At 40.1% G+C, this 18,079-nt stretch overlaps 1 protein-coding gene across 2 annotated transcripts in view; it reads left to right on the plus strand.

Moving 5' to 3' along the window:
- Positions 1 to 18,079, plus strand: part of TAFA2 (TAFA chemokine like family member 2) — a 569,177-nt gene that overhangs the window by 506,623 nt on the left and 44,475 nt on the right. For both annotated transcript variants that reach the window (XM_027967497.3, XM_060412882.1), the window contains exon 3: positions 17,536 to 17,688. In XM_027967497.3, the coding sequence (XP_027823298.1) occupies positions 17,536 to 17,688 (153 nt within the window). The remainder of the gene's footprint in view (positions 1 to 17,535; positions 17,689 to 18,079) is intronic.

Raw genomic sequence — 18,079 nt, forward strand, 5'->3', positions numbered from 1 at the left:
ACCTTCAAAGATCCCAAAGTTCCTTCTTAATACCATCACCTTGGGCATGAGGTTTTCAATATATGAATTTCAAGTGGGAGAGGAGACACAAACATTCAGGCTATAAAACTGCTCTTTTTATTCTCTGTGTAATTTTTCTTATCAAGTGTTTGGAGTGCATCCAACTCCTTCCTACATCCATTACTAGGAATATTATTGCATACTAATTAATATATGCTATTCTAACAGCTGTGCTTAGTCACTCAGTCGTGTCCAACTCTTTGCGACCCCATGGACTATAGCCTGCCAGGCTCCTCTGTCCACTGGGATTCTCCAGGCAAGAGTACTGGAGTGAGTTGCCATGCTTTCCTTTAGGTGATCTTTCCAACCCCGGGATTGAACCTAGGTCTTCTGCATTGCAGGTGGATACCTCTAAATCTTACTGGTTTAACAAAGCCTAAGTTTATTTCTTGTGCATGTGAATCTAGTTAGTATCAGAGGATAGATCTCCTCTCTATACATCATTCAGGGTCCCAGGATGATGGTGATTCTTCAAGATAACCCTTGACACTGACTTCTATCTGAAAGAGGAAGACAGACAGTGGCTGATAATGGGGGAGGGTTTTTGAAGACCTGATCATGAAGAAGTATAGTTCACTCCTGTCCTTATTCCATGTGTTGCATGCCAGGAGACTGGAAAATGTAGTCTACTTGTGTGCCCAGTGGGAAAGAAAAGGGAGTCTTGGTGAATAGGTAGATAGTTGCTTTTAAAGGTCACCTAAACCACCATGCTATATATAATATTCTGACTTGATTGCTCTCATGGAATCAACAATAATCAAACTATTTTGTGCATAAAGCAGGATGAAGATACAGGTTGACTTTATAGTGAATATTATACTGTGCAGTTAAGATTCATGGTTTCATACAGATAAGAAATACATTCACAATATAAATTTCATAAACTCTCTTCTCAGTTTCTCATTAAGTTCAGTGACTTTATGAAGTTAATTTGTGAGTTTGAATCTACTAAAAATATGTTTTACTTTGACTTTCACTTTCTATTAGGTCTAACATATTGTACCAATTATAATGGAACTTGTCATTTCATAAGCTCACAGCATTTTAGAATTGGAGGGAACCTCTAAATTAACTCTAAAACTAGCACAATTCACTCTTCAGGGACAAAAATCCCATGTTTTTTTCACTGCTCTTGTTACTCTATCATTTTCCTCAAAAAGCACTTGGGCTGCACTGCCCTTCTTCCTACGAGCACTTATAGGAATATTATCAGTCATAAAAGAATAGCATTGACTCTCATAGTATTTAGGAATTGAGGGTGTTATGATTCTTCACATTTTGGGGGTATAATTTGGGATTAAGCAGGAAGTCTATTTTTAAGTGTCTTTAGAAACATTTAAAAGAAAATAATGGACCATGTCCCCCTCATAGTAATTGGTGATAGTCATCTTTTGAAATGTCAGTTTTCAATATGAGATAAATATAGAAAGTGAGACTGTTGAATTGTGAGTTTCCCAGATCCTACTTTGAAGGTAGAAATTTGTCTTTTACTCTTAAAAATGGGGGTAGAAAATATTTCTTTTTTAAATTGAAGTATAGTTGATTTACATTGTTGTGTTAGTTTCTGATGCACAGCAAAGTAAATCAGATGTGTGTGTGTTCTTTTTCATATTCTTTTCTATTTTGGTTTATTATAGGATATTGAATATAGTTCCCAGTGCCATACAATAGTTCTGATTGCTAATTAGCTTTTGTTAATTTTAACTTTATTTAAAAAGAAGAAATAGCCTAGTCGGTATATTATTTGGGGGTCAAAGAACAGAGACATCATCCGATTATATCAGGAAAAAGGGGCTCATTGAAACCTAGTCTATAAAATGTTTCAGGAATTGAGGGGGAAGTTCAGGAAGCCCTACGGAAAGGTGGACACCAGGGCGGGTAGTAGGCTACCTACTTCTCTTATCTCTTTCCTCTGCCCTCGTGCTTAGCTCCTGCTCTTACCTGCTTCTTGTGAGTCCCTATCTCTCAACACCATGAATCTTGCAAAAAGCTCCTGACACCAAATGGCCTTTGGATGTAAGGGTCCATTTCCAGGGGACAATTCTGTAAGTTTGAGTTCAGATTTCTAGAGAGATGGATTTGATGGGTCCAGTTCTTTTTCAGAGCAGGCCTTACCAGCAGTTTGTAAAGAAACCAATATTCCTTGAGGCTTACCTTCCTTAACATCACTTCTCATTTAAAACATAGTGGAAGGTGTTCATGATTGAGCTGAGGGGCAATAAATCTAAAACTCTTCCAAGAATAAATCTTTTTTTCTGGTTCTTTCTCTTAAAACAGATTGCAGGACATCCCCTGATTGAGGGTTTGCTTTTGTTGATGGAGACTGTACTGTTATTAGGATTATTATCGTTTAGTGGCAATCTGGTTTTCCTCAATGATTTTATCTTTTCCATATGAAACTGGAGCAATTTTAGAAAACAAGCTCTGTAAAAGTGTCATTGGCATTTGGCGATTTCCTCCTTGATCACCCTGACTTCATAAATTATGTGAACTTTTGAAATTTCATTTAGCTTTTTAAATGACCATTTCTTTCAATTAGATTGCTTGAGCATGAAAGTCTAAACATATGCCCTATTTTTTTCAGTCTAATGAATTAAAGTGAGAAATTAGCTGTCTCAGAAAGTTTTTTTTTCAGCACATTTTTTCCATTCAACGTGATTTACAGCAACCTAAATCCACTAACTAGCTTGCATTTCAGATACCTTTTGGTGAATGTAGGCGATGCTTTATTTCTGCTTAGAAGTTGTAATGCAGACTGTCTGGGAAGCTAGTCAAGATGATTAAACTATTCAAAAGAAGTATATGGAGACAAACAAAATTTCAGAATCAATGAGACAAATCAGAATACAAATAAGAACTGAAGTCTAATGGAGAGGAAATCAAGTTGGAAAAATTCACAACTTGATGCTAAATTTACTCTCTTCTATAGCTTGTGTCAGATTCTTTTTACAAGCATCTCATGTCAACATAATTAAGTATATATATATATGAAATTAGAACTTTTATAGAATATGGATCTTTCTCAGCTATATTTTTAAATGTATATATGTTGAATCATTTTGATATTAATTGCATTAATAGTTATGATAAAAATATTTAATGGTATACAATTTAAAAGCAGTTTCACATACATTATCTCATTTAAATCTTTATAAGGACTCCAGGACTCTCTATTTTAGAGATGAACAGCAGTTCTTTGAAAGGCAAATAGACTTAAGCATTCACTCAAGTATAGTACAGTACAGGGTAGAGTTGTATCGAAGTGTTTCAGTTCCAGTGCCCTCATCTTTTCAAGGCTACCAAGCATCACTTGGTAGGGACGGTGATACACTTCATGCTTTCCTTCACATTATCTGAAACTATAGTTTACTGCATGGTGTGCAGAACTCCACAGAAAAGGCATTACATGACAGAGTTGAAGATCGTGGCTTCTGAAAGCAAACTGCCCTGAATTCTCACATCTGTTTTTGTCTATTGGCTATTTTACTTTGGGCAAGTTATTTATCATTTCCTAGCTCAGTTCCTTCATCTGTAAATTGGGGATAATTATAGTTTCCTCTTTAATGGTTGTTGTGATAATAAAATGGAATAATGCATAGTATACAGTGAATATTCTATAGATGTTAGCCATGGTAATTATCCCTTAAATTGTTTCCAGAGTGAATGGACTATTCTTACATTTAGAATGTGATATGCATAGCTTTGTGTTCTTATTAACCAAAGGCAAGCAACCACTACTCAAGGTAAATGATTTGCATAAATACTATTCTACTGTGAACCAATTTTTCATATTTATGTATTTCTAGCAGGGCTTCCCTGCCAGCTCAGCTGGTAAAGAGTGCACCTGCAGTGCAGGATAGCCCAGTTTGATTCCTGGGTCAGGAAGATCCTCTGGAGAAGGGATAGACTACCCACTCCAGTATTCTTTGGTTTCCCTGGTGGTTCAGACAGACCTCGGTTTGATCCCTGGATTGGGAAGATCCCCTGGAGAGGGAAACGGCTACCCACTCCAGTGTTCTTGCCTGGAGAATTCAATGGACAGAGGAGCCTAGTGGCTACAGTCCATGGGGTCGTGACTGAGAGACTTTACTTTCTTTTCAGTTGGTTCATATGTAATAAGTAAAATGTGACTACATTAACATATATATATATAAAGTCCCTATATAAACAATATGTATATATAATTTTATGTGTATATATAGGTATCTGCATATATATGTATATTTAATTTGTGCACACATACGAATCAATTGCTATTCAGATTTTTTTTTTCTCCCGTGGAGAAGGTGAAACATAGTTAGAAACAAAGGTTTTAGTAAAATGCCTTGTAAGATTTCATCCCAGTCATAATAGCTTTGCAATAACATATAAGAATCTTGAGATATGATTTAAGAGGCTGTCTCTTAAGGGCATGTTTCTAGGGAATCAGTAGGGCTGTATCCTATTGCTGAAATGAGATACAAGGGTAGTAAGCTTGTTGTTCTTTAGTCACTAAGTTGTATCCAAATCTTTGTGACCCCATGGACTGCAGTATGCTAGGCTTCCCTGTTCTTCACTATCTCTCGGAGTTTGCTCAAACTCATGTCCATTGAGTTGGTGGTGTCATCCAACCATCTCATCCTCTGTTGCCCCCTTCTCCTCCTATCCTCAGTCTTTCCCAGCATCAGGGTCTTTTCCAATGAGTGGGCTGTTCGCATCAGGTGGCCAAAGTATTAGAGCTTCAGCATCAGTCCCTCTAATGAATATTCAGGGTTGATTTCCTTTAGGATTGACTGGTTTTATCTCCTTGCTGTCCAAGGGACTCTTAAGAGTCTTCTCCAGTGCCACAAGTTGAAAGCGTCAGTTCTTTGGCACTCGGCTTTCTTTATAGTCCAATGCTCCCATCCATACATGACTACTGGAAAAATCATAGCTTTGACTATGCGGACCTTTTTTGGCAAAGTGATGTCCCTGCTTTTTAATACATTGTCTAGGTTCATCATAGCTTTTCGTCCAAGGAGCAAGAGCCTTTTAATTTCATGGCTGTAGTCACCATCTGCAGTGATTCTGGAGCCCAAGAAAATTAAATCTGTCACTGCTTCCAGTTTTTCCCCATCTATTTGCTGTGAAGTGATGGAACCAGATGCCATGATCTTAGTCTTTTGAATGTTCAGTTTTAAGCCAGTTTTTTCATTCTCCTCTTTAACCCTCATCAAGAGGCTCTTTACTTCCTTTTCACCCTCTGCCATTAGAGTGGTATTATTTGCATATCTGAGGCTGTGGATATTTCTTCCAGAAATCTTGATTTCAGCCTGTGAGTCATCCAGCCCAGCATTTTGGATGATGTACTCTGCATATAGATTAAATATGTGGGTGACAACATACAACCTTGTTGTGGTCCTTTCCCCCTTTGAACCAGTCTGTTGTTCCATGTCCTGACTGTTGCTTCTTGACCTGCATACAGGTTTCTCAGGAGACAGGTAAGGTGGTCTGTTATTTCTAATCTCTTTAGGAATTTTTCACAGTTTGTTATGATCCACACAGTTGAAGTGTGCCTGATGAACTATGGAATGAGGTTCATGACATTGTACAGGAGACAGGGATCAAGACCATCCCCATGGAAAAGAAATGCAAAAAAGCAAAATGGCTGTCTGGGGAGGCCTTACAAATAGCTGTGAGAAGAAGAGAAGTGAAAAGCAAAGGAGAAAAGGAAAGATATAAGCATCTGACTGCAGAGTTCCAAAGAATAGCAAGAAGAGATAAGAAAGCCTTCTTCAGCGATCAATGCAAAGAAATAGAGGAAAACAACATATGGGAAAGACTAGAGATCTCTTCAAGAAAATTAGAGATACCAAGGGAACATTTCATGCAAGGATGGGCTCGATAAAGGACAGAAATGGTCTGGACCTAACAGAAGCAGAAGATATTAAGAAGAGGTGGCAAAAATACACGGAAGAACTGTACAAAAAAGACCTTCACGACCCAGATAATCATGATGATTTGATCACTAACCTAGAGCCAGACATCTTGGAATGTGAAGCCAAGTGGGCCTTAGAAAGCATCACTACGAACAAAGCTAGTGGAGGTGATGGAATTCCAGTTGAGCTGTTTCAAATCCTGAAAGATGATGCTGTGAAAGTGCTGCACTCAATATGCCAGCAAGTTTGGAAAACTCAGCAGTGGCCACAGGACTGGAAAAGGTCAGTTTTCATTCCAATCCCAAAGAAAGGCAATGCCAAAGAATGCTCAAACTACCGCACAACTGCACTCATCTCACACGCTAGTAAAGTAATGCTCAAAATTCTCCAAGCCAGGCTTCAGCAATACGTGAACCGTGAACTCCCTGATGTTCAAGCTGGTTTTAGAAAAGGCAGAGGAACCAGAGATCAAATTGCCAACATCCTCTGGATCATGGAAAAAGCAAGAGAGTTCCAGAAAAACATCTATTTCTGCTTTATTGACTATGCCAAACCCTTTGACTGTGTGGATCACAATAAAGTGTGGAAAATTCTGAAAGAGATGGGAATACCAGACCACCTAACCTGCCTCTTGAGAAATCTGTATGCAGGTCAGGAAGCAACAGTTTGAACTGGACATGGAACAACAGACTGGTTCCAAATAGGAAAAGGAGTACGTCAAGGCTGTATATTGTCACCCTGCTTATTTAACTTAAATGCAGAGTACATCATGAGAAATGCTGGACTGGAAGAAGCACAAGCTGGAATCAAGATTGCCGGGTGAAATATCAATAACCTCAGATATGCAGATGACACCAGCCTTATGGCAGAAAGTGAAGAGGAGCTAAAAGCCTCTTGATGAAAGTGAAAGAGGAGAGTGCAAAAGTTGGCTTAAAGCTCAACATTCAGAAAACGAAGATCATGGCATCTGGTCCCATCACTTCATGGGAAATAGACAGGGAAACAGTAGAAACAGCGTCAGACTTTATTTTGGGGGGCTCCCAAATCACTGCAGATGGTGACTGCAGCCATGAAATTAAAAGATGCTTACTCCTTGGAAGAAAAGTTATGAGCAACCCAGATGGTATATTCAAAAGCAGAGACATTACTTTGCCAACTAAGGTCCGTCTAGTCAAGGCTATGGTTTTTCCTGTGGTCATGTATGGATGTGAGAGTTGGACTGTGAAGAAGGCTGAGAGCCGAAGAATTGGTGCTTTTGAACTGTGGTGTTGGAGAAGACTCTTGAGAGTCCCTTGGAATGCAAGGAAATCCAACCAGTCCATTCTGAAGGAGATCAGCCCTGGGATTTCTTTGGAAGGAATGATGCTAAAGCTGAAGCTCCAGTACTTTGGCCACCTCATGCGAAGAGTTGACTCATTGGAAAAGACTCTGATGCTGGGAGGGATTGGGGGCAGGAGGAGAAGGGGACGACCAAGGGTGAGATGGCTGGATGGCATCACGGACTCGATGGACGTGAGTCTGGGTGAACTCCGGGAGATGGTGATAGACAGGGAGGCCTGGCGTGCTGCAATTCATGGGGTCGCAAAGAGGCGGACATGACTGAGTTACTGAACTGAACTGAACTGACACAGTTGAAGGCTTTGGTGTAGTCATTGAAGCCGAAGTAGGTGTTTTTTCCTGGAATTCCCTTGCTTTCTCTATGATCCAATGCATGTTGGCAATTTGATCTCTGTTCCTCTGCCTTTTCTAAATCCAGCTTGTACATCTGGAATTTCTCCATTCAGGTATTGCTCAAGCCTAGCTAGAAGCATTTTGAGGATTACCTTGCTAGCATGTGGAATGAGCACAATTATTTGGTAGTTTGAGCATTCTTTGGCATTGCTCTTCTTTGGGATTGAAATGAAAACTGACCTTTTCCAGTCCTATGGCCACTGCTGAGTTTTCCAAATTTGCTGGCATATTGACTACAGTACTTTAACAGCATCGTCTTTTAGGATTTGAAATAGCTAAGCTGGAATTCCATCACCTCCATTAGCTGTATTCAATAGTAATGCTTCCTAAGGCCCACTTGACTTCACACTCCAGGATGTCTGATTAGGTGAGTGATCACACCATTGTGGTTATCCAGGTCATTATGACCTTTTTTTGTATAGGTCCTCTGTGTATTTTTTTCACCTCTTCTTAATCTTGTCTGCTTCTTCTTAGGTCCTTATCATTTCTGTCCCTTATTGTGCCCCTCCTTGCATAGGATATTCCCTTGATGGTACATGATCTGACAGAATGTGATTCACTGGAGGAGGGAATGGCGAGTCACTCCCGTATTCTTGCCCCATGAACAGTAGGAAAAGGCAAAAAGATATGACATTGGAAGATGAGCCCCACCCCCCACACCCGCCCAGTTTGAAAGGTGTTCCATATGCTGCTGGGGAAGACTGGAGAAATAGCTCCAGAAAGAATGAAGAGGCTGGGCCAAAGTGGAAATGACTTTCAGTTGTGGATGTGTCTGGTGGTGAAAAGAAAGTCCGATCCTGCAAAGAATGATATCATAATGAAACCTGGAATGTTAGGTACATGAATTAATGTAAATTGGATGTGGTCAAGAAAGAGATTGGGAAGAGTGAACACTGACATCTTAGGAATCAGTGAACTCAAATCAATGGGAATGGGCAAATTTAATTCAGATGATCTCTGGTTTTGGAGGCTTTGAACTGCCTTCTTAAGTGTACAATGCAAAAAATTAGAGGAAAACAATAGAATGGGAAAGAAGAGAGATACCCTCAAAAAAACTTGCGATATCAAGGGAAAATCTCATGCAAGGATAGGCATGATAAAGGACAGAAATGGTAAGGACCTAACAGAAGCAGAAGATATTTGTTAATAAGAGGTGGCAAGAATAATCTTGGCAGGCAACAATTAGAGCCGGGCAAGACTTGGTATTCCTGTTTTCATAGGAATTAAGCCTATGTGTGTCTAGTGTCATTTCACAAAAATGTAAGAGGCGACATTTTGTGCTCTGCTTTATGTCCAGGGAGGAGAAAGTAGCAGAAAGATGTGAGGTTTTGTTGTTGTTTTATCTTTTGTGACTTGGGGTTATGACATCAAGGAAATTGGTTGTTCTTTTTTCATTTAAATCTTCTCCAGGGGGTCTTGCATCATTTTAGTATGATGCTAACTGATTGTCTGTGAAGTCTATTTTGTTAATTTGGAAAGGCCTAATATTTGACTAGATTAGCTTATCATGAGCTCTGCCCGACTCTGTGTAGAGAATTCTAGTAACTGCTTTAATTTTTTACAGTCATTAAGCTTTTAAAGGAAAACAACAGAAATTAGTTTTACCTTCTTATTACTTATTTACTGTTTATTAAACATGTACCACATACTGAGCAGTTTACATGAAAAATTAGCCTTTGTCTACAAGAATTTGATGTAAGAAGTTAAGTTATATAGCAGAAAAATAAGAATTATATATGTGAACACCTGTGCAATGCTTTTTGTTGTTCAGCTGCACAGTTGTGTCCAACTCTTTGTGACCCCATGGACTGCAGCATACCTGGCCTCCTGTCCCTCACCATCTCCTGAATTTTGCCCAAGTTCATGTCCGTTGCATTGGTGATGCCATCTAGCCATCTTATCCTCTGATGCCCTCTGTTTCTTCTGCCCTCAGTCTTTCCCAGCATCAGGGACTTTTCCAATGAGCTGGCTGTTCGCATCAGGTGACCAAAATACTGGAGCTTCAGCATCAGTCCTTCCAATGAGTATTCAGTGTTGATTTCCCTTAAGATCAACTTGTTTGACCTCCTTGCAGTCCAAGGGACTCTCAGGAGTCTTCTGCAGCACCACAGTTCAAAGGCATCAATTCTTTGGCGCTCTGCCTTTTTCACAGTCTAGCTCTCACAACCATACATGACCACTGGGAAAACCATGCTCTTGACTGTACAGACTTTTGTTGGCAGAATAACGTCTCTGCTTTTCAACACACTGTCTAAGTTTGTCATAGCTTTCCTGCCGAGAAACAATTGTCTTCTGATTTCATGGCTGCAGTCACCATCTGCCGTGATTTTAGAGCCCAAGAAGAGGAAATCTGTCCTTACTTCCAGGCTTTCCCCTTCTATTTGCCATGAAGTAATGGGGCAGAGTGCCATGATCTTAGTTTTTTTAATATGTAGTTTTAAACTGGCTCTTTCACTCTCCTCCTTCACCCTCATCAAGAGGTTCTTTAGTTCTTCTTTGCTTTCTGCCACTAGAGTGGTATCATCTGTATATCTGAGGTTGTTGATGTTTATTTCACCTGTCTTGATTTCAGCTTGTAACTCATCCAGCCTGGCATTTCTCATGATGTCCTCTGCCTATAGGTTAAATAAAACAGGGTGAAACAGACAGCCCTGCCATACTCCTTTCTCAATCCTGAACTAATCAATTGTTCCATAAAGGATTCTAACTGTTGCTTCTTGACCTGCATACAGGTTTCTCAGGAGATAGGTGCCATGCTTAGGTGAATGAAATTTTGCTAGAAGATTCACTTGTCTGTTTTGAAGTATCTCATTTTATTTACCATATTAACTGGCGTATATAAAAATATTGAACAGGCAATATTCTCCCTACCCATGTCTTCAAACTCTTTGAGTGTAGGATTCTCCATCCCTCCATCCATCCCTCCACATCTTACCTACTTATATGCCTATCATCTATTCCATTTTTTAAAAAGTAACTATCCTTTCTTGTGCTCAGTTACTAAGTCATGTCTGACTCTTTGTGACCCGAAGGTCTCCAGTCCCACCAGGCTCCTCTGTCCGCTTCCCAGGCAAGAATACTGGAGTGAACATTGGGGTACATGTGTCTTTTCAATTCTGGTTTCCTCGGTGTGTGTGCCCAGCAGTGGAATGACTGGCTGGATCTCCTTGCAGTCCAAGGGACTCTCAAGAGTCTTCTCCAACACCACAGTTCAAAAGCATCAATTCTTTAGTGCTCAGCTTTCTTCACAGTCCAACTCTCACATCCATACATGACTACTGGAAAAACCATAGCCTTGACTAGATGGACCTTAGTTGGCAAAGTAATGTCTCTGCTTTTGAATATGCTATCTAGGTTGCTCACAGCAAAAGAGACACAGATGTATAGAATGGACTTTTGGACTCTGAGGGAGAGGGAGAGGAAAAGGGTGGGATGATTTGGGAGAATGGCACTGAAACATGTATACTATCATGTAAGAAACGAATCGCCAGTCTATGTTCGATACAGGATACAGGATGCTTGGGGCTGGTGCACGGGGATGATCCAGAGAGATGATATGGGGTGGGAGGTGGGGGGGGGGAGGTTCAGGATTGGGAACTTATGTATACCCGTGGCTGATTCATGTCAATGTATGGCAAAACCAATACACTATTGTAAAGTAAAATAAAGTAAAAATAGAAATTAAAAAAAAAAAAGAATACTGGAGTGGGTTGCCATTTCCTTCTCAGATCCCTTTCTAATTCCCCTGAAAAAAGATTTACAACTTTAATTTTTAATAAAAAGAACAAAGATTGATAGAGTTTATTTGTTTGTTTTACAAAATCCCACTTCTAACAAGGAAAAAATCTGTGTGTCTGTGCACTTTATTCATAGGCAGAAAACCTGTGGGTCTGTGAGGCTTGGTCTTCAGGTCACCTTTATTATGAATCCCTTAACATTTAGTCCCATCTTCTCTGAAGGGAAACATGCCTCTCTTCTTCTCAGTGCAGCTCCAACCTTATCTTTCTCCTCATACTATATGGGCACCATTTCACCTTTTTTCTCCTCAAAGAAGAAAGAAGCACACTTTCTTCACCAAAGCCCTAACATACTGAATTTAGCCAGCATTATCCAATTAGGAATAATTTATTACAATTCATTTAATTATATAAATATCTAAACAGCATTTTCTTGTATATATTCATTCATTGACTCAATGCCCTAGAATGATCTGGTTTTGAGATATCATTCTTTACTGACTTATCCACTCACCAATGCATTTGTATATATATATCCTGTTGAACAACCTAGGAAGCAGTAGAAAATACTGTTGTGTTGTCCGAGTAGGCTGTTTTGTGATATTAATAAGCCATCAAATTTTAGAGCCTTGTGTTACTTTATGGTTTATTTCTCACTCTTATGTCCATGTGGTTGGTAGGGACTCTGTTTCGTGTCTCTTCACTTGGGGACTGAGGTTGATATAGTCTTCATCATCAACCTACCTACCTACCATCTATTCTATTAAAAAAATTAATTATCCATTTCTTGTGCTCAGTTGCTAAGTAATTTCTGTAAAATTTGTTGCTCTGGCTGGTGGGGAAAAATCTGGTGAATGAATACTACTAAAATGTCCTCACAGACTGATATCATTTGCTTTTGCTCATAAGTCTAGTTTTCATTTCATTGGCCAAATCAAGTTCTTTCAACACATCTAAATGTAATTAATGGGGTGAAGTACAGTTTTTCTTGTCAGGCAAAGTATAAAAGAATTTTGACATTGGGAAGGGGAAACCAGATGCAGATTTTTCACCAATTCTTTTCCAACTTATGATGAAATCTCTGTATGACAAAGATGCTAAAATGGCCCTGGTGGGAAATGCTGTAATGGTGCTTCTTTTCTCAGGGTAGGGACCTGTGGAACCTCACTGTGTGCGCCTATCTTCTGTGGTTCTGTGAGAGAGAATGGAGCCAACATCCAGCTCTCCCTGAAGCTGTCTCAGCTCAGTGCTCTGCCTCATAGCATCACTATCTTAAGAAACCGTAATAATCTCTTGTCCCTGGCTTCCACTCAAAGACTTGCAGGACACATCCCATCATCCCTCTTGGAGGTCCAAGCATCCCAAATAGTCTGTCATCCCCCAGATGTTTATTTCCGTTTTGTGCTGTAATCCCACCCCTCCATTCATCCCATTGTGTCCTCTACAGTTTACCTTGTCCATCAGCCAGCTCCCTGCCAGGCATTCCAACTACTCCTTCCCAGTAAATTTATTCTTCCTCTTTGAAATACATATTTCATGTTCTTTTTTTCTCAAACGTCTCTCATATTTCATAGCAAATGAGATGACATCAGATATGAAACTGCATTATCTTCTAACCACCTAAACAGCTCACACCTTCACGCATCCCACCTTCACTCTTGTTAAAATGGATTAAATGTCCCCACATGAATCTAACACCAACTCCACCACATGCCCTGAATCTCAATTCTTTTTTTCCCCTTTCAAGAACAGTCTTTTCTAAATTACCCACTTTCTCTCCTTTATTGTTATTTTCTTTTTCTGTTGGATTATTGCAGCTAGCAAGCATGCTTTTATGGCATCCATTAAAAAAATTTCCCTGACCCTTAGACTCATTCCAACTACTGCTTCATTTCCTTTTTCCCTTTACAGAAAAACTCCTTTAAAGAAATTTTTATAATTGTCTACAGTTTTGCATCTCATTATCTAATAAACTTACTTTAATCATGCTTTTATCTCCATCATGCCATTAAATGATTTTCATCTGGATCAAGTGCTAATAATAGCTAACACAGAGTGCCTGCTATGAGGCAGGGAATGCTCTAAATACTTTGTACATACTAACTCATTTAATCCTCTAACCAGTCATATGAAGATGGTGCTATTAATATTCATCTTTTAGATATGAAAAATGCTAACCAGAGATAGTTGCTGACTTGGGCAAGGTCACACTACTATTTAGAGGAGCTTAGATGTGAACCTGGTAGGCTGCAGTCCACGGGGTCGCAGAGTCAGACACGACTGAAGCGACTTAGCAGCAGCAGCAGCAGCAGATGTGAACCCAGCTACTTCTTGCCTGGAGAATCCCATGGACAAGGGAGCCTGATGGGCCATAGTCCATAGGGTCTCAAAGAGTTGGACACAACTGAAATGACTTCACACACATGCACTCTGGTTTTGGAGGCTCTGTTTGAACTGCTGTACCATACTACTGCTTTAGTAGACAATTATTTTGCTTTATTTATTAAAGCTTTCAGCAGCATTTGACATAACTGACCAATCTGTGTTTCTTGAAACAGTTTAGTCTTTGGTTTTCCATGCCTTTGTCTCATGTACTTTTCCTCTTACTTCATGTTCCGCTCCCCAGTTCTAGAATTAGGTTCTAGACTATTATTTCTCTGCTTCTCTATCAGTAGTCTTTTCATGGTAATTAGTCAGTGTATGACTTTAAATATCACCTTTAAGTGTGTATCTGCAGTCCAGATCTCTCTCCTAAACCTCATTGTATAAATGATGCCGCCTGATTTACACCTCTGCTCCAGTGTCTTATAGAACTCTCAGACTTAACAAATTCAAAACAGAAGCACAGTAATTCTGACCCAACCCAACTCTTAACAAACACCTTTTCCCCAGGCCTCCTCTATCTTCCAGAACCACCAACTTTTAATTCCTCAGGACAAGCGAAAAATGATCTTTAACTCCTCTTTCCCTCACAGCTCACATTCAATCCATTCAAACCAACTCTACCCTGAAATACCTCCTCATCTGGCACTTCATCCCAGCCCTTAGTCTAGTCTGTGTCCCACCCTTCATCCCCTGAACTCCTGTAGCCCCTTCATGATTAGTATCCTTGCTTCCACTCTTGCTTTCTTCAGTCTTTTCTCTAAAGAGTGGCCTGAGTAAACTCCCAAAGCATTAATGAGATGACCTGCCTGACTCTTTGTGACCCCATGGACTGTAGCCTTGCCAGGCTCCTCTGTCCATGGAATTCTCCAGACACAATTACTGGAGTGGGTTGCTATTCCCTTCTCCAGGGGATCTTCCTAACCCAGGGATCAAACTCAGAGATAACACATCCACTCAAAGGCTTTGTCTTGAAATGAGAAAAAAATTCCACCTCTTTACTGTGGCACACCTGCCCCTAAGCCATTTCCCTGTTTCTGACACATTGTCCTCAGCCTCGCAGTTGTTCCACCACAGTGCAGCCACACTGGTCATCTTGCTGTCTTGAGAGCACAGCCCACATTTCCCCATTTCAGAACCATGTCATTTGCTGCTCCATCTCTTTGGAAACTTAATCCTTTCTTAGCTCTTTATCATGGAGTCTTCCTTTCTCATCACTCAGGTCATCATTCAGATTACCTCCTCAGAGAGGTCCTCCCTGAGACTCTCATACAATTCTGCCTTCCCTTGCTGTTTGGCTACTCTCCATCACATTACCCTATTGCATCTCTTTTATGGAGCTAGAAAATCTACTGTTGGTTTACTTAATCATTAGTCCCTAAGGATTATTCGCTTTCTCCAGAGGTATAAGTGCTCCGAGGGCAGGTCTCTATCCATCTTATGCATTGTTGCATCCCCATTACTCAGAACCATCTCAGATATGTGGTAGTAACTCAGTTAGAGTCTGTCATACAGAGTGAAGTAAGTCAGAGAAAAAAAATATCATTTATTAACATATATATGTGGAATCTATAAAAATGGTACAGATGAACCTATTTGCATAGCAGGAATAGAGACACAGATATAGAGAACAGATGTGTGTACACAGGAGGGGAAGGAAAAGGTGGGATGAATTGGGAGATTAGGACTGACTTACACTACCATGGAAGGGACTGAGCATTGGAAGGACTGATGTTGAAGCTGAAACTCCAATACTTTGGCCACCTGATGCAAAGAGCCTGAAAAGACCCTGATGCTGGGAAAGATTGAGGGCGGGAGGAGAAGGGGACGACCGAGGATGAGATGGCTGGATGGCATCACCGACTCAATGGACATGAGTTTGGGTACACTCTGGGAGTTGGTGATGGACAGGGAGGCCTGGCGTGCTGCAGTTCATGGGGTGGAAAAGAGTCAGACATGACTGAGCAGCTGAACTGACTGACGCTACCATGTGTGAAACAGATAGCTAGTGGGAACCTGCTGATAGCACAGGGCGCTCAGCCCAGAGCTCTGTGGTGACCTGGAGGGTGGGATAGTGGGTTAGGAGGGAGGTGCAAGAGGAAGGAGGTATACATATGCATATAGCTTATCTGCATTGTTGTACAGCAGAAATTAACAACATTGTAAAGCAATTATACTCCAATAAGAAAAGGGAATCAGTGAGGTTCAGTGTAGAAAGCAGTATTTTGACTTGCTTATTACATAAAGCATTCCATAAATTGAGAGAAACTGAATCATTATTAGCTAAGAAAATATTGTCTAGAGCACAAGGAACAGAAATTTGGCTTTCAAGTTTTTACTTTTTATAAAGAAAGCCTTCTGCTTGAAGCACACACAGAGAAATCCTTGTTTGTATATACCATGGCAGAAAAACCTTCATGACATTGGAAATGGTACCTGCTTCTTGCAAATTCTTTTGAGGATTATGTGTCAAAGCTACACCTGAGTCTCGTGGTCTCACATAGGGAAGGAGATGGACAGTGAATGTGATCTGTTCTCACAAGAAAAATCTAAACAATCTAACCTGAGTCCCTGCTCAGTGGTTCCCCATCTCGAAGGGGAAGATTAATATAAATGCATGATGTCCTAACCTCATTTACAAAATGGGTCTTAATTTGTTTATAACATTAAATAACTTCAGATGTCCTACTTTTCTATTTAAATCTCTGTTTTTATAGCAATCACATGCTTTAAAATTTCTGAAAACATAACATTTCAACAAATGTTTGATTTTAAGCTGTTTTTTATTTCTAGCAGATGGAACTTTTGGTTTATTGTTTCACAGTAGGGTTACTACTTTGAAAAATACATGCTGGGGAAAAAGAAACAATGAAGGCAAACTTGAACCATATCCTAATATGATGAGTGAGGTCCAAAAATGTCAATCACCTAAACAAACTAGGTAGCCTTACTGTGAGGCTGACAAAATGGCTAATGGAGCCTCACAGCTCACCGGACTGGATTTTGCCTGCGTAGATATAAGTCCGTCCACATTCTGGCTGTGGTTGTTGCCATTTGGTGGCAGTTGTTCCCTCAGGCAAAATTGACAGGAATGATCTGTGGGTCCTGAAACTGGATGGAACTTTCAGGAAAATGGCAGCAATTTAAAAAATCACCCAGTTATTTCATTTCCAAGAAAACTGAGCAGAAGAATCCTGAAGAGGTGGGTTCCCACCCTCAGACATCCTAATTTCTGAAAAGAAATTCCCTTCCTGACTCTAAGCCATAACCTAAGAGAGTATAACCTAAAGACTATCACCTTTATCAACCCACCCTCTTTGACAATAAGGCTCGTCTCAGCCCCAATAGAGGGCACTTTGTCTGTGGAATTACCCTACTTTGATCAACATGTTGAACAAAAAGGTGTAAAAATTAAAAAAAGCCACATGCAAATAAATATGTTTTTGATGGCACCACATATTGCCTCTATATTTCAGACTGTTCGAACAGCTCATTCTAATCTAGCCACTAATTGTTCCTGCTTCACCAAGCATTTACTGATAGAAATGGTCCTACCACATTTAGCAAAGAAATCAAATCTGCATTATGGAGTCAGCATCATTGTATTTCTAGTTTCATGCATGGTAGACCCTTTATAGAGCTATATTTAATGCACTTCTAATTAAAAAGGGGGGGAAGTATCCAGAGCTTTCTCAGTGTTGTCTCATCTTTTGTTTTTCTGTGTGCAGCTCACCATGTTAAAACGGGCACTTGCGAAGTGGTGGCACTCCACAGATGCTGTAATAAGAACAAGATAGAAGAACGGTCACAAACAGTCAAGTGCTCCTGCTTCCCTGGGCAGGTGGCGGGCACCACGCGAGCAGCTCCATCTTGTGTGGACGGTGAGGCTTCTTCCATTGCTCTTGTGATAGTGTAACTAGGGACTGCATAGAACTGGAATCTCACTGTGATTCTCAATTCTGGGGTTCATCCTGGGGGGCCACACCATCAATCATATGGTTGGCGCAAGATCATTTGAAGAGCATTCTGAAATTTAAAATCCACTGAAAAAAGGTCTAAGGACTTGTGCAGTCTTGTAGCAAAAGGCACTATAATGAGGTTCCAAGAAGTCCATGTACTTCTTACTTTGATACCATGAAATACTGATTTGCCAGTGGAGAGCCAGTGTGTCTGTTTGTGTGTGTAAATTAATTGGAAAAGGCAATATAAAAATAGATGATTAAAATAGTTTTGGTCCTTAAACCCACGGATGGTTCTTAAGAATGAAAAAAT

Source organism: Ovis aries, chromosome 3 (genome assembly GCF_016772045.2).
Source record: "Ovis aries strain OAR_USU_Benz2616 breed Rambouillet chromosome 3, ARS-UI_Ramb_v3.0, whole genome shotgun sequence".
In the NCBI taxonomy this organism is placed as follows: Eukaryota; Metazoa; Chordata; class Mammalia; order Artiodactyla; family Bovidae; genus Ovis; species Ovis aries.